The sequence below is a fragment of the Solanum tuberosum genome, unplaced genomic scaffold (genome assembly GCF_000226075.1).
Source record: "Solanum tuberosum cultivar DM 1-3 516 R44 unplaced genomic scaffold, SolTub_3.0 scf00200, whole genome shotgun sequence".
Classification (NCBI taxonomy): Eukaryota; Viridiplantae; Streptophyta; class Magnoliopsida; order Solanales; family Solanaceae; genus Solanum; species Solanum tuberosum.
In genome coordinates this window covers 233,172-251,350 of record NW_006239124.1, presented here as the reverse complement: position 1 = coordinate 251,350, position 18,179 = coordinate 233,172, and the positions used below count along the sequence as shown (strand labels likewise).

The following is an 18,179-nucleotide window of genomic DNA, read 5'->3' as shown; positions in this document are numbered from 1 at the left end:
CTAGATTCTCACCATTTCAAAGACTAAAGAGATATGAATATGATATTTTGACTTAATGATTTTCATTGGGAGTTTGCTTAACACCGAGTGGATTTGTGCGATTTCCATATTTATTGAACTACATGCCCTCGTAGGATGTCCCAATTTGACAAACTAGCTAGTGGATCCACCTAAACTTTAGAACATGGTCCTACCTTGGCAAGTAGGGCAATCTCTTTTCGGTGTGGGAGTAAAATACCGAATTCCATGTTATAACTCATATGGTCTATGCCAATTAAAGGTCAACATCCCACAAAAGATATGATTTTCTTATTTATCTTATGTTTTATACATATGTTGTGATTCTTCTATATTGCATTGACCTCGTTTCCATGATTTATGACTTTAGCTTATCATGCTTTTGATATGTTTTACTTGGTTATGCATTATCATGTTTAACTTGTCATGTTATCACGTTTATGTTATCATGCATTTTCCCATATTCAGTACATTCAAAGTACTGACGCATATATCTCTTATGCCTATATTGTTTCATAATATAGGATCCGACGTTCCTCCATCTGATCTTGGCTAGTTGGATTGCTCAACATTTTCTTGTGGATTGGTGAGTCCTCATGGTTCGAGGGCATGACCATTATTAGTCTTTTATTGCACTCAGTCATTTTAGTTTTTAGCTATGATATTCACGAGCTGAGAGTTTTGTCCTAACCACACCTATGATTAGTAGAGGCTTTCGTCAGTCATAGTTTATGTTCCGCTTATTCAATCATATACTTTGATTTTGGTATTTTCCATGCTATTAAAGATTTTGAGACTTATATCTCGTTCTCTTGTTTTACTCTCTTATGTTGTATATCATACTGTAATGCTTATGTCAACTGACTTGTTTAGGGTCTTTCAGGGCACTATTCACCATATCACATTTAGGGATAGTTTGAGTCGTAAATAATAATAAAATTTGGGTACAATCTATCATTCTTAAATAGCCCCCAAGGCCTAGCTCGAGTGACAAAAGGTGGAGGATTTGTGGCTTAGGTCGCAGGTTCAAGCCCCACACCATGCAAAGTGAAGCCCGATATTTAAGTGGAGAATGGTAGAGGGGCTAACCCATTATCCACCGAGTTTAGAAGGCTGTGATTGGTCCAAAGGGTGGGTCACAGACGGATTTCTCGATTATAAAAAAAAAAAAAAAACTACCTTTCTTAAATATCACTTGTAAAATTCCACCAAATATGTTTTTATGGTTGTAAAGTAGATTCAAAACCAACTTTGTTTGCTCTAGTTGATTTTTAAGCAACTTTCACATATATCAAACATAAAAATCATATTTGAATGTTATAGTTATAGTTTGCATAATTGCACTTCATAACAAATTTTATGTTTGATTTGTATAATTCGTTATAAACATCCAATTTTATACAAATTGTTCAGTTTTGTATAAATTCATTTATACATTGTAATTTGTATAATAAGATATGCATTTGTATAATTATAAGTGTATAAGATGGAAACATATGTATTTGTATCTGTATATACACTTTTCTCTTGCTTTATATAAATACAAACGTATTTTATATATTTTATACCAAAATGTATAAAAATGACTAATTGTATATCGAAAATGGCTAATTGTATATCGAATCAGATAACAAAAAAAGAGATGTTTGCTGCGAATTACAATTAAAATAAACTATGACTATAACATTTAATGTAAATTAATAATTTGCTATTTCATACAATTTTCCCTCAATTTTTTGTCCGACTCGAATTCGGATAGCAGGAGTAAGGAAGAAAGCGCGTAAATTTTCCCTCCTTAAAGCGAAATAATTCCCCGTTAGTGGCTGTGTCCGCTATTTTCACTAGAAACAAAGGGCATTAATGGCATCAACAAAATCAAACGAAGCACTTCTCTTGTAGTATTTCCAAAAGCTGGGTATGAACACTGTAGAGGGAGAGATGATATGATACAAGTTGTGAAGATCGACAAGAAAACGAGTTTCGAAGATTCACTGATATGATATCAGTAGTGGGTAGGTTTTAATTGATCCAAATTCATAAGGTTCTTCGCAATACTTTCTTTTTTTTTACTCAAAACCCTAATTCAATCTATCATCAATACACCCGGTGAAATTGGGGTTTCTTCAATATCTAAAAGCTTCAATGGGTGCTCAAGAGAAGTCTTCTAGCACCAACAACTCGATGCAGGTTAGTTCAGTTTACTCTCGTAGTTGAACTTATTATTATTATTATTTAAAAATAAATAAATTAAATTTCTTGCTTTACACCTTTCATTAAGCTCTAGCTGGTTAATTTTGTTTGGTAAAAGATGTTCCTTTGGGTTGATTCTGAAGCTCGAGCTTAGCTTGTGAGCTTGCATAGCTGGTGCATTTGTTTAAATTTTGTCAAACTATGATGAATTGCCAACTTCAATGAGTTTTGTATTGTGGTATATGATTGAATTCTTCCGTTTTCTTTAGCGATGGTTGCTAATATCATAAAGTTGTTTGTCAGTGGAACTGTTTCTTGGGGAATTTGATATTGGTGTCCTTTATAGAAGGTTTTTATAGGAAGGTGAAATACTGTATCCTTTGTGCTTGTTTTGAAAATTTATTTCGACTCCTTATTAGATGTGGTTCACATAAATGACTTGTTTAGAGGGCTTGTTACTTGTAAATTAGGAACAAATTATGAAGGTTTGAGATATAGGAGAGAAAGATACTTTTATTCACGTACAACCTTCTCTTTTAAATAGAGCCAATACAAACTGATAAAGTACTATTAACAGAAACCTAGTTTACAGGAAACTATTAAAGTCCTAAATAGTAAAGATGACTAACTACGTATATCATCATATGGCTGAAATTCAGGAAACTAATAACAGACTCCTAAACAAAAGGGTAACATCTATTATCTCTTAATATTCATGTGGATACTAGATGTACTTGTTGCACTATCTCTCAACTGGAGACACTAGACCAAGTGTTCACCACTAGTGATTTAGCAAGGAAAGTTTGGAATCAGATGGCCAGCCCTCTTGGAATAGTTCATAATTCTGACATTGTCCAGGGCACTTTGGACTATTGTCGCAGTCTACTGCAAAAACAAAAAAAAAGTACACAAGTTGTTGCTCTATCTCATTCCTTGTTTCACCCTCTAGAAATTTGGAAAGCAAGAAATGCAAAAAGGTTTGATAACAGAAATACATCTTTTTTCAGAATTACTAATCAAATCTTGTTTAATGTACAGGTAAACTATATCCAAGAAATTAAGTAGAATGGATGCTAATTGGGGATGGACAACACACTCAATACCTGAGAACTACAAGCCGAAGATCAATAGAATACTGGTCAATTGGAAAAACCTCAAGAAATTACTCGGAAGATTAATAAAGATTGTAGCTCCATGTCAAGACAAAGTTTGTCTGGAATTGGGGGGATTTTTAGGAGAGGAAATAGGGAGTTGATTATGGCATTTGCCAAATCGATCTAATTTTCTACTAACAATTCTGGTGAGTTGCAAGAAAATTTACATGGGATTGAATGGTGTCATGCTAACTCTAACTCTCACATCATATTAGAAATGGATAGTCTAATGGTAGTGAACCCTCCAATCTTCCTTTTGTCATGCTTATCACTCGCATCTTTGAGTCACACTTCATGTGCCTTGGAGACTTCTCTCCCGTTCTTATTAAATAGAGGTATAACACTCGTGCTTTTCTTAGCATGGACTTCACTTGTTCTATCTCCTCTTGGGTTCTCAAGACTGGTGCAGATGATTCGGCTGCTGCTCCTATGAAATCTAAACCTTCCTCCTCTACCTCTGTGTCTACTACCAAGCTTAACGGGGCTCTTGAAAACCTTGTTGATATGCATACCAAGCTAGACACTGTGACCATCACTGTTGCTCAAGTTCCTGATCTCATGATCAAACAGTCTGCAATGAGTGAACAAGTGGACTCTTTGAAGGATCTTCTGTTGTCTGCCCATTTCAAAATCAACAGTGTGAATGATGTCACCAAGGAAACAGGTATTGATGTTACTTGTATTCATCCCAGGTTGGATCAAATCGTGAAGGAAGCCATCAAAATTGCTACTAAAGTTCAAGCTGGTTCTAAGGCCATCTCTACTTCTCTTTCCTCCAGATTTGAAGAAATGTCGACTGCTATAGTCAACACTCTGACCTATTTCCTGCATCCTCGTTGATATGTGTATGGTGTCTGTTTCGGAATTGCTTTTGTTTTGAGCCTGTGGCTCATTGTAAGACTCTCTGCTGTTTGATTTTTGTTGAAACTTTTTATTCTTTCCTTTTTGCTGATGCCAAAGGGGGAGAATTAATTATCTATATGCTATTAGTATGCGTGTTGCTTAATACTTTGCTTTTAATAACTGTGATTTTCTATATTGGTTTAACTCTCTCTATTGAGATCGCAGGGTGTATGAATATTTATATGCATAACAATGAAAAGATCTTGCATATCTTCATGGGAATTGTGTTGAGAACTCAGCTCCACTAGTTAACCACAGTATGCTACACTCAGGGGGAGCAATTAAACTCTCAGCCATACAAGTCGACTACAACAGGGAGGTACCTCTACTATATGTGGTCATTGTAAAAAAAGGGGGAGATTGTTAGAGTTTTAATGATAAACAACATATTTCCTTGCAGGGCAAACGTATCACCAAAAAGGAAAAGAATCAATCACGGATCCCCTTAAATCAAGTGAAGATTACCAATCAAGAATCTTGATTGATAAATAATCAATCGAGGATCCAAGTTGAGATCCTCAGAATGCACATATCACAGAAGGCACTTATCAAGGAAGGTGAACATCTCAACAACTAGCAATGAAGAAGCACAACGGCTACATTCCAACCAACATTCAAGGAAAGGTGAATATGCCAAGTCTACAATTAATCAAGGAAGCTGAATATTCAAAACCAAACTGAAGAACACAACGGCTACAATCTACAGTCAATCAAGGAAGCTGCAACATCTATAATCAACAGGCAATAAAGGAAGCTAAACAAGAATCAAGATTGGAAATCAATCTTGAGCTTTAATCTTGGAAAATTAGGATCAGTTGCCTTATTTTCCAAGGATCAAATCTCTTGGGTTGCTATCTCTTCACATAAAATATTCAAGACTTCAAACAATATAAATGAAGGCTTGATTAACAGAAGGAAGTGTACAATAAGTCTGAATCATCTCACATTCCCTCCTCTACTTTTATCATGCATTGTATTACCTAGTTCTACTATGTAAACAAAAAAGAGAAGAGAGAAAAAATTGTTGGTAAGGCTTTGTATAAAAAAAAAGTGAAAAAAACATTGAGTGTAAACTGTTTACACTCATTCATGTACTCACACCAAAAGTTCAACAGCTTGAAGAAAACACCCTTGCAACCCAAGGAGACTGGACGTAAGATTCACATTGGATCCCAACCAGTATAAAAACAGTTTGTGTCTCAAGGAGTTCCTTATAAACTTAATTCACATCAAAATATCTTCCCATATTAAGGAATTATTTTCAATATATCCAATATTAGAAATCATCGAATTAGGAGTCTATATGCATTTAACGAATGGCTTGGCCATAGTTTGGATATTTGGAGCATTACAATGAACCACCATGAAGGACTAATGGAGAGTCCTCAACTTCAGTAGAATCTCTAACTGGAGAAGAAGCCTTCCTAGATGGAAACTCCTATATATAGCTTAGCCTACCATAGTTGTTTCCATTTTTTGTATTACATATGAAGAGGTGATAGGCCTTATGTCCCCCTCTCTTGTAATTATTATATAATTAATAAGCAAGACATGTTTTGAAAAAAAAAGTTTTTATGTGCTTATCATAATACCAGAAAATTTCCCCAAAATACTGAGTTGTTTGGTTTAATTAATAATTTGTTTTTGATTCCATAGAAATTGAGTATGAACTGACACAAATGCTAACATTTGGTATGAGTAATTTTATCCTTATGACTTGTGAGTTGTAGCTATGGCAGAAGGAACTAGATCTTGAGTGGTAGAGGATAGGCTTGCAAGGTATGCTGAAGTACTGGATGACCTCTTGCAGAATCAACAAGCAGTTTATAATACACCAATCGGGATTCAAGGTATGATTGAGTTAATACTTTATAGGTTGACTAATCTTGAAAGGGTACCTCCTCAAGATGTAGGTGACCAACAACAAGGAGATGGCATCCTTTTCGTTCCAGCTCAACATAATCGACAGAACAGGCTCTAGATGGTTCCCATTCCTCCTTCTAAGTTATAGATTTGAAAATGTGAGAGATATTTTAACCTGTATAGAACGAAATCACACACATTTGGTGTGGAACTATTTAATGGTTCCAGCATAAATGAATAGGATTAACATTTTAATGAGACTGTCTCAGTGCAAAAAGAGAGGGGATATGGTGAAATCAGTAGATGCTACACATTATTGGATTTAGCCTTGGTATGAAAACCCACTAATTAATCACTTTCAAATTCAAAGCAATGGTGGAGTTAAAAAGAAGAGGCATGGAAAGAAGGTTAGCACCTTTTGCCTAAGATGGTGTAATCAATATTTGAATTGGTCCCTAGCTTAGATTGGGCATCATGTTCTTAGAGGTTCACATTTTAAGCAATTTTTTTTTGTTTCCATAATTGTTTTATGACATAATTATTGGAAGAGTAGAAGAAAGAAGTTGACCAAATGTCTCTGTCTCTACTAGAATTTAGAACATCAAAAAATGAAATAGAAGAAAGATCTCTAACACCCACTTTTCTTTCCCTCCTTCATTCTTCTTATTTCCCATGCTACGATCCCCTTCATCTCATCTTTTAATGATCATTTCTCTGACATCATTCTACAACTTTCTGTGGAATGATAATCTTTTCTTTTCTTTTGGGTCGTGAATTGTCCAAACTTAAGGAAAGATATAATGTAAGACACTTGATTTGAATGGTTGAAACAAAACTTGGATTTGTTAGGGGGGTGTTAATCACTTCTCATTATGATGGATATGTTATATTCTCTTTACTTATTTTGCTTTCCTTTGAATGTCATGGTAATGTTATTTACAGTTGGGTTCCAAGGCCAAACATGTTCATCTTTCCATTTTTTGGAATTTTATTAAATCTAGGAGATAAGGGCATTTCACTTAAGCCTGTCCCTTCTTCAAAACCCACTCCACCATTTACGATTTTCATTTCCAATTATTGGTGCCTCTTATCTTTAGTATCTCTTTAGAGTTTCTCAAACGGAAACCTCTCAATATCCATTTAAACTCTAAACCCAATTTCACAAGCTTAAACTCTACCCACCCGAAAATTGCTCTATCTCCTTACCAACATCTTTGGCCACTCCATCCTCTATGGGTATGTGAACTTGTTTGGATTAGTTGAATTTAATTACTTGTAAGCACCAAGTATTAAAACATACTTTTTGAATTGTAATTGCACCAAAAGGGGGAAATTTAACAATTCAAAAAAGGGGGGGGGGGATGACTCGGGAAATGGGCCTAGTCTACTTTCTAAAAACTACTTTTCTTGTAGTCCTTCCTTGGCTAGCATTTATTTTTAATGATGGTGAATAAACTTTCTTTATTTTTGGTCAAAAATCTTGAGTTATTAGAGATCAATGATGCCGGTAATAAATGGTTCCCATTAATAGAGTGCATTAGGATATTTTAAGAAAATTTGCAATGGGTATGTGATGCTCTGAAACAAACATCTTAGGTAAAAGGGAACCGTTGCAAAAGATGAGGATGGAATATGTAAGTTCACACTTATAATGTTCTCCAGAACTTTAATGATTGTCATTATGTAAGGATTAAGAGGGTGAACTTGCATGTTCCATCAATATCGGTGCAACACTGACGCGATACAAGATGGTTCCTTAATAGATGACAGATTAGTGTTGTCCCATAATAAGAACCTTGAAATACAATGCTTTCCTCTTTGACTTCCAATTGAGGCAAGAATCTACTATAATCAAAGCAGATGCGTGGTTGTGAAATGGAAGGAAATTGTCATTAGAATGGTGGTCATCAATAGTTGGCTCAGAGTGGATGAATAAGGGTTCAAAATCGCGTTGGGCCAAGGCTTTTGGTATTCCACTACATGCATGAGCTATAAATACCTATCGAATAATTGGAGATCTAGTTGGGGGCTATATATATGTTGATGAGGATACATGGAATAGGTCTCACCTTCAAAGGGCTAGGATATGTATCATATCTTCTAATTTGGTATCGGTAGCAATGATAGAGCTGATATTGGTGATTGGGCTATGAAATCTTTATAACAGGGTATGTTTATGTAAAGCCTAGGTAGGCTGGAGATTTGATTTCTCTTCGTTTGAAGATTAGCCGAGCGGGTGTCAAGTCCAATACCTTGAGCCAAACAATTAACACTAGGTATCCCTTCCTCCGGCAGCTGTGTGCCAAATTATGTGGATGACTTTAATTCAAATATTGACACGAGTTGGACTCTGGCTCATTAGGGCCCTATAGAAGTTAAGGGAAATTCAGACCAGGGCCAAGTGTTGGAAAGTTAAAGTTCCACCAAAGTATCATGTTTTGTTTGTTAGTTTGGTGGTAAGGAAAGCATGCCTAACTCAAGGTATGTTACAAAGAAGAGGTCTTCTGATGTCTATTGTGTGGATTGAGCTCAGAGATTACTGATAGAATAGGGATAGGAAATAGAAATAGAAATAGAAATAGTATATAGAATCCTACTTAGATAAACATTTGTATTGTAGTGTCCTAGTTGGAAAAGGAGTCTAATGTAGTGTCTATGAATAGGGTCTCAATGTAATAATGTAGATTCACAATTCAATAATATTTTTCTCTTATATTTCTCACATGGTATCAGAGCCTCTATAATCTTTGTAGAGAATCAAAAAGCTCCCGTTGTCGGCGGGCGGCTATTACCATATATTCTGCCCGTCTGGCCGATGATTATGTTAGCAGAAGTTGGGTTATTGTGCATCTTTTCGGTGACTATTTTCATATATCTAATTTGCATAGCACCGTGCATTTTTTCGGTGACTACTTTCTCATATTTAATTTGCATAGTACTATGCATTTTTTCGGACTACTTTCTCATATCTGATTTGTGTAGCATTGTGCATCATTTCGGTGACTACTTTCACATATTTCGTTTGTGTAGCACTATGCCATCTTTCTGATGACTACGTTCTCATATCCGATTTGTGTAGTACTGTGTCATCTTTTCAGTGACTATTTTTTCATATTTGATTTGCACAACACCATTCTTTTTAGTTACTATTTTCTTGTTAGTGTAGGGTCGTGCCATCATTTCAACCCTACCCATATAATTTTTCTTTTTTAGTAAAGCTGTGCCGTCAATCCGACTCTACCTATATTATTTCTATTTTCTAGTAGGGCCGTGCCATCAATCTGACTCGACCCATATAATTCTCTTTCTCAGTAGGGTCGTGCCATCATTTCGATCCTACCCATGTACTTTTATTTCTCGTGACCATTTTTAGCCATCAAATTTAATACTCTGACACGTGAGCATGTTTTGGCCAATTTTTTCAATGATTTTCTTGTTTAATATCGACTCATCTATTGATTCCAACAATCCATATATTTTACACCAAATGTTGAGCACTTTCCGGTGGCTACTGCACTGTGAAAAAGTTTATATGGAGCAACCACCTAATTTTGTTGCTCAAGATGAGTTTAGTAACCTTGTATGGTGATTACATAAGTCACTCTATGTCTGAAACAATCTTTTCAAGCATGGTTTGGGAAGTTCAACACCGTAATTCAGTATTTACCACTCTGTGTTTTATCGGCATTATGCATTAAATCCCGTATTTCATGAGAAGATTAGTCAATATTGTGAAGTTGAGTGATCAACTTGCAAATATCTCACCAAGCCCCTCATGGGCCCTCATATTAATTACATTTGTAACAAGCTAGGTACATATGACTTGTATGGACTAACTTGAGGGGGAGTGTCAGGATAGGAATAGGAATAAGAATAATATATATAATCCTACTTAGAATAAGAAAAGAAATCGAAATAGTATATAGAATCCTACTTAGAAAAACATTGTATTACAGTGTCCTAGTTGGAAAAGAAGTCTAATATTGTGTTTATAAATAGGGTCTCAATGAATAATGTAGATACATAATTCAATAGTATTTTTCTCCTATATTTATCACAATTATAAACTTATTAGCCTCATTAGCACTGTCTACAAGATTGCAGCAAAGCTTCTAGAAAGAAGGCTCTAAAAAGTATTGACAAGTTTGTTTCCAACTATTAGAATGCTATTATTCAAAACATACAATTACTGATGCATCCCCTCATTGCCAATGTAGTTCTAGATAGGAGAACTAAAAGTGGTGAAGTAGGCATTTTATGCAAGTTGGACATTCAAAAAGCTTTTGACCATCTAAGCCAGTCATATTTTATATCCATGCTAAGAAAGATGTGATACAAGAATTGGTGGATAAGATATTCGTTACCATTTTCAAAAAAAAAAGAATTGGTGGATAAGATATAGTATCTCCACAGTCAAATTTTCAGTTTTGATCAACAAGTCTTTAGTGGGGTTTTTCTTTGCTCAAAAGAGACATGGCAGGGTGATCATTTTTCAAACCTTCCTCTTCATCCTTGATAATTGCCAAGGAAGGATTTAGAAAATGATTGAGAAGACAAATCAATGGTAATGACCGAAGGGTTTTGATGTAGGTAGAGAACAATGAAATTCAATCTCCATCCTATATCTTCTTTATTCAAATGATACATTAATTTTTGTGGTGCATAAACATTCCAAGTGCAATACTTGAATCTCACCCTATTGATCTTTGAGGCCTTATTTGGTCTCCCTATCATTATGTCAAAAAATGTGGAATACCTAGTTAATGCATCCCTAACTCGAGAGAGTTGGCAGATGTTGCTCACTACCAACTACTTATATGGGGTTGCCCACAGGTGCAAAAGTCAGTCAAGTGGAGTCTGGAATGGGGTTATTGAAAACTTTAGAAAGTTTAGCTATCAGGCAAAGGCAATATCTTTTTATGCCTCCTGACCCTAATAAATAATGTCCTTGATAGTATTCCTACTTAGAGCTTGTTTGGCATTGTTGCTAAAAACTGTTTATTTTTAGAAGCACTTTTTTATATTAATTTTTTAGAAAAGTGTTTTTGAAAAAATAAACAATTTGTGTTTGGCTAATTTATTTGAAAACTTCTTTTGATAAGCAAATTGTAGAATTACTTTTGAGAGCCAAATTACGAAAAATGACAAGTATCAATGCATTTTTAATATTAAGATTATTTTGTAGAGAAAAAAATGAAATTTTTATTATTAAACTTTTAGTTAATTTTTTTATTAAATTAAAATGTACATATTCAAATTTCAATCAATATGATACATAGATGGATAAAAAAATAAATTAAATATTGATATAATATTAATATAATATCAAATAACCCCAAATTTGCCTCAATCTTTCTAGATTGATACAAGTCACATATATGCTTTCAAGCACATTTCCCAAAAACTCTCTCCTCTACTTCCTAGGAGAGAGAGAGAACCCTCTTTTCGTAGGTCGCCTGAAAACTACCATCTCTCTTCTTCTTTCACATCTATCTCCTTTTACCATAGTCTACTTTCAAATCATTTGATGTTACCGAATGGAGTTCAGATGGATTTGTTTGGTATGAATGGGTGGAGAGGAGTCGAAGGATGATGAGAAGATCAACTGTTAGCAGCAACGTGATGGACTGGATATGTTTCTTGCTAAGAGAAGCATCAACTCTTCAAAAGAAGAGCACAAAGAGGTGGAAGTTTGCTGACTGAAAAGAAGAGTACTTTTGTACGAGGAAACATAATGAATATGGGAGATATATCACCATTATCTTCTTAAATGCGGGGGGAAGATCAATAATTATTATTCCAGAACCAGTCTTGAATGTTGGATGGTACGACTTAGCTTTTAAGATAGAGAATTTCATTAAATGCTCCAAAAGATAGGTACTAGCCAATACCTCAAGACTACTAGAATCCAACTATCCATATTCAAAGGCTGTGTGCGATAGTAAATGAATTTCAAAGGGCCCTCAAGAAATAAAGGTGGAAAGCACTGCAGATAGGCAAAATGAGGGACTATTTAAGAGGTGCCTAGTCGGGTATTTGGCCAAGGCAATTAAAGAAAAACCTTCTATTTGAGATCAGAAGATGGTCATCAATCATCATCTAAGTGGAAGAAGACCTTTGAAGTCAACATATATGAGCTTTATGGAGATATAAGTTCATGGCAGAACAGACACTGCAAGGCCAATGGAAGTGGTAAAACCTAGGTTTTAACCTAGAATGGTGGAGTTCAGTGCTTGGCTGCTTTCCAAACACCACGATAATCAAAGTGTGAGAAATACAGGAGAAGAATTTTATTGAATTGTTGTTGTGTACATTATTACGTTGAAACCCTATTTATAGACCCTAGAATACAATCCTTTACCAAGTAGGATACTATTTAGTACTCCTATTTCTATTTCTATTCCTATTTCTATTCTAATAGGATTGTATAAACATATTCCTATTCAAATAGGATTGTACAAACCTATTCTTATTCTAACACTCCCCCCAAGTCACCGAAAAATTGGTCGGAACATGCTCATATGCCGGAGTATTAGATTTGATGGCTAAAAATGGTCACAATCTAAGAAATAAAATTATATGGGTAGGGTCGGAATGATGTCACGACCCAACTAGAAAATATAAATTATATAGGATAGTTCGAATTGATGGAACGACTCCATTGAAAAAGAGAAATAATATGGGTAGGGTTGGAATGATGGCACGACCCTGCTGAAAAAGAAAAATTATACGGGTAGGGTTGGAATGATGGCACAACCCTACGCAAATCAGATTTGAGGAATCACTGGAAAGACGAATGGAACTATGCAAATCAAATCTGAGGAGTCACTGAAAAGACACATGATGCAAGCAACTCAGTTATGAGAAAATAGTTCGGAAAAATCCATGGTACTACACAAATTAAATATGAAAAGTAGTCCGGAGAGATGCACGGTACTACACAAATAAGATATGCAAAAAAAAGGTAGTCACTAGAAGGATGGCATGGTGCTACACATTAAATATGAAAAAGTAGTCATCGGAATGATAGCATGGTGCTACACAAATTAAATATGAAAAAGTAGTCACCGGAATGATAGCACGGTACTACACAAATTAGATATAAGAAAGTAGTCACCGGAATGATGGCATGGTGCTACACAAATTAGATATGAGAAAATAGTCACCAGAAAGATACACAGTGACCTAACTTTTGTTAACATAATCGTTGGCCGGACGGGCGACATATATGAATAATAGCCACCCGCCGGCAGCGAAAGCTCTTTGATTGTGTACCAAGATTGTAGAGGCTCTGATACCATGTGAGAAATATAGGGGAAGAAAATTATTGAATTGTTGTTGTGTACATTATTACATTGAGACCCTATTTATAGACCCTAGAATACAATCCTTTACCAAGTAGGATACTATTTAGTATTCCTATTTCTATTTCTATTCCTATTCCTATTCTAATAGGATTGTATAAACATATTCCTATTCTAATAGGATTGTACAAATCTATTCCTATTCTAACACAAAGAAACTTGGATGAAAGTCCTGGGTGTTCCTCTACACCTTTGGATGCATCAATTTTTTTGAGGAAATTGGACAACTTCGTGGTAGTTGGATAGCTGCTGAAGAGGAGACAATTGATGAACCACATGAAATGGGCGAGATTTTTTTTTTTTTTAAAACTGGTAACTTTGTATTCCTCAGCATTAAGGGGTATGCTGGCCACCTCCAAAAGTGTTAGTTACATAGAAACAACAACAAAAAAAAGAAAATAGGACTACTAACAAAGCTCCTATGAAGTCCACTAGTTGAATTTCTTCTTCCATGTTCATTTCTTTACACCAAAAACCTAAAGTGGTAATTACTTTCCACTTAATCTTCTCTATAGTGCATTCTTTCCCTACAAAAATTCTCTGATTTCTCTCTTTCCAAATGGTCCACAAGATACAAGCAAGTACTGTTCTCCACCACCTCTCTGGCTCTTACTAACTCCCTTTCTGACCCAGCAACTTAGTAGGTCTGCTGTATGTTCTGGCATAATCCAATTTTAGGCTAGCTAAATTGGTGAATAGAGCCCATACTTGTGTTGTTACTTTGCAGTGGAGGAACATGTGGTTGTTGGTTTCTAGAGACTCTTTACAAAGATAACATCTTGAGGCAATAATTCTTCTCCTCTTTTGAAGTTTATCATGTGTCAGGCAAGCTCTCCTGGTTACCAACCAAGTGAAACACTTCACCTTAGTAGGGGCTACACTCTTCCATATAACACTCCATGGCCCTGATTTCTTCCCTGCAATTGTGGCTAGATCCCTTTTATACATTCTGTTCACAGAGAATTAACCATCAGTTTGATGCCTTGTGCCAGGAAAATCTCCAATCAAAACTAGCATATTTGATACCCACTCTATTTCCAGTCATTAAGAAATCTCCTAAAAAGCAAATTCCATTCTTGTGGAGACCAAACCTCTTGTATTTTGCTATCAGGATTCAGGCAAAACATCCCAGGGAATAAATTTTCCAAGGACCCTTGACCAGTCCAGTCTTCCTTCCAAAATAAAGCCTTGTTCCCTCGGCCAACCTTTATCCTTACATTGTCTCTGAAATCCCGCCATAGGTTTCTTATAGTCCTCCATACTCCCACACCATATGTTTTTGTCACTTCCTCTGAACGTCATTGACCTTCCTGACCATAATTTTTTTTTTTGATGACAAGGTAAACCCGCAGCCGCTATCCTTTTGGGTGCGCATAGGGTAAAACCCCCGCTCCTATGCAATAGCTCGCAAACCACATAGGAGAGGTAACCCGCACTAGGCAAGCCTGGTGCGACGAGCTCGACCCAGAAGGCAAACCCCTTGCTTTTGCTGCAAGGGGTTTCGAACTTGAGACCTCCAACATGAAAGTCCCAAGCCCAAACCACTGGGCCACCCCGAAGGGTCCTTCTTGACCATACTTGTGTTGAATGAGTTCCTTCCTTAGAGCTTGATCTTCCAAATTGTATCTCCACAACCATTTGGTAAGTAAGCTGTTGTTGTGTATCTTTAGGTTTCTTACAAACCCCCATATCTTTTGCTCTGTTGAACTGCCATCCATTAGCTAAGTTGAAGCTTTTCTCAATCTTGTTACCTTGCCAAAGGAAATTTCTCCTCAATGAGTCTATAGCTTTGACTACTTTACCGGGAATGAGAAAAAGTGACGACATCACATATGTAGGCAAAGAGTCTAAAATAAAATTGGTCAAAGTGACCCCCCCCCCCCAAGGATAGATATTGGGATTTCCATAGTGCAGTTTCGTCTCTGATTTCTCTAGACCATCCCAGATGCTAACTGCTTTATGTTTAGCACCCAAATGGCAGACCTAGATAAACTGTAGGCAACTTCTCTATCCTGCACTTCAATATATTAGCCAAAGCTTGAATCTGTTGGACCTCTTTAATAGGAAAAATGCTACTTTTTCTCCAGTTTACCTTTAGTCCAGAGCATGCCTAAAAAATTACCAGGATAATTCTGATGTGACAGAGTTGTTCAGTTGTTCCTGCTCTGCTTCACAAAAAATTATTGTGTCATCAACATACAATAAATGAGTCCATATCCATCACCTCATTAACCCTGTTTTTGCATCTGAAACCCCTAATCCAGCTGTTTAGAGAAGCTCTCCTCATCAAACTCTCCAACCCTTCCACAGCAATGATAAATAAGAAAGGGGACAAAGGGTCTCCTTGTCTAAGACACGGCAGAAACATACCACAAGAGGTGTCAATAGCACGAGAAGGAATCAGACACCACTTCCCTATATGGACCGAAAGCAAAGTGAGGTGAAATGTTGCCGGAAAAGGCATGTTGTACCACGTATAAGACATTCCACTGAAAAAAAAATCCAGGTCAAACTTTGGACCAGAGGGTAAAACAAAGTAATGTCAATCTTTGTGATTCTATACAAAAATTCCTAAATTTAAGGGATTTTTGTACAGAAGAACATGTGGGGAATGTACAAATGACCGCTGGAAAGGGGCATTCAAATAAGTCATGTGAGAGTCACATGCCTTCTTTAATGATGAGCTCTAAATTGGGCCTAGAGAGGCCACGAAAGGGTATTTAATTGAAGTGGAAAATGGGCCTGATTAGGCAAGCTTTGTTATTTTTAACAAAATAACAAATTCAACTCATCCCATACTCCAATAGAGATAGACTTCTTGAAGACATGGAATCCCACATCTCTCTTCCAGTCATGCATGACATAGAACAAAACACTGTGCAAGAGATTATAGTGGTGAATCAAAGTGAAGAATTGGTGGAAAAACTGATCTTAATCCGCAGGAATCAAAAGAAAAGGCAAATCCCTTATGATACACCAGATTCTGCTAATTGCGGAAGATACAATTAAACAAGAAGTTTTGAGGGGAGAGAACATGCAAGAGGACAGATTTGAAGAGAATTTAAACGAAGGGGGGAATTTAGCGGTGATCGAAAAGCAGAACGTGATTACCATTTCATATAGCTGGGAGGTGGAAGAGGTGGCACTTCTGCTTGTACAACAGGATCAAAGCATAAGTGAGGGGGAGAGAGATAACTCTGTTTGGGTTCAACAAAATTTAGTCAAACTGAGCAAACTCTTGGGGTTGATATCCAAGGACATGAGGAACTGCTCTTACAGGTTGATAGCAGCTGGCATGCAAGAAAGATATAGATAAATAGTGTGTGTAAGAAAGGAAGGTTCAAAGGTGCGGAAGAACTCAAAAGCTTAATTTTTTTTGATGTTAAATATAAAAGCAGTGGGAATAGAAATAAGGGGAGGAAGATGCTAGCTTTGGATCTATGCAGTTCAAACTAGTTTCCTGGAATGCAAGGGGGTTGAACAACAGAGATAAAAGGAGTATTGTACAGAGTATGATGGTGGACTGGAAGGCTGACGTCATTTGCCTCCAGGAAACTAAATTGGAGGGGGACATATATGATATCGTTAAACAAATTTGGGGTGGTAGATGGATTAAATTTGCTCAACTAGAGGCTAGTAGCACTCGAGGGGGAATCCTAATGCTTTGGGATAGTAAAATATGGAATGGGGAGATACTAGAGATTCGATCCTACACTTTAACCTACAAATTTGAAGCTCTCTTTTGCCTGCCACTTTACTGGAGTTTATGCTCCTAATTGTTATGTTGAAAGAAGGAAAGTGTGGAAAGAAATGACTGATATTTGAGGTCTAGTGGAAGGTCCATGGGCTGATTGTGGAGATTTTAATACTACTAGATTCATATCAGAGAAAAGGAATGCTAGGAGGAGAAATTTGGGGATGGTGGAGTTTTCAGACATTAAAAATGATCTTAATTTGATAGATCTATCGTTACAAGATGGGAGATACACTTAGTTCAAAGGGGATACTCAAGATGGAGCCGCCAGAATTGATAGAATTATGATTTCAGAAGAGTGGGATACTAGCTTCAATAACATAAAACAAAGTACCCTACAAAGATTGGCATCCGATCATGTTCCTGTTTCATTACAAGGGGGTAGTTGGATCAAGAACAAGAGATACTTCAAATCCGAAAACTGGTGGTTGAGCATCACAGGTTTCAAAGATAGAGTCCAAATTGGTGGAGTTCATTCTCTTTATCTGGGAAGCCAGATTATATCCTTGCCTGTAAGTTGAAAGCTCTCAAAAGTAAATTGAAAGAGTAGAGTAGGTCTGTTGAAAGGGAATTTGAGAATCCAGAGACAGTTTAGAAGGTAGTTCCTATGGAAAGATTATGTAGGGAAGATGAAGTATCATTAAGTAAGGCGGAGAAGGACGGGGGGCTTGGAGTTAGAAATCTTAGATCTCACAATCAAAGTTTTTTATGCAAATGGATATGGTTAAATGATGGGAAAAAACCTATGAGAAAGTTGTGGTAGAGGATAAATATGGATAGAGGATTCCTGCACCCAAGGCAGTTAAAGCACCATATGAAGTAGCTGTTTGGAGGTAGATTTGTAACCTTTCGAAGAATTCAATAGGTATGTTAGATTGATGGTGACAATGAGAAGAAGATTAGACTTTGGAAAGGTAATAGAGAGTGTTTTGG

At 36.3% G+C, this 18,179-nt stretch overlaps 1 protein-coding gene across 2 annotated transcripts in view; it reads left to right on the top strand.

Moving 5' to 3' along the window:
* Nucleotides 1-1,854: 1,854 nt before the first annotated feature.
* Nucleotides 1,855-18,179, top strand: part of LOC102602525 (serine/threonine-protein phosphatase 4 regulatory subunit 3) — a 60,227-nt gene continuing 43,902 nt past the window's right edge. For both annotated transcript variants that reach the window (XM_015312339.1, XM_006355328.2), the window contains exons 1-2: nt 1,855-2,030; nt 2,156-2,205. In XM_015312339.1, the coding sequence (XP_015167825.1) occupies nt 2,015-2,030; nt 2,156-2,205 (66 nt within the window). In that variant the 5' untranslated portion in view covers nt 1,855-2,014. The remainder of the gene's footprint in view (nt 2,031-2,155; nt 2,206-18,179) is intronic.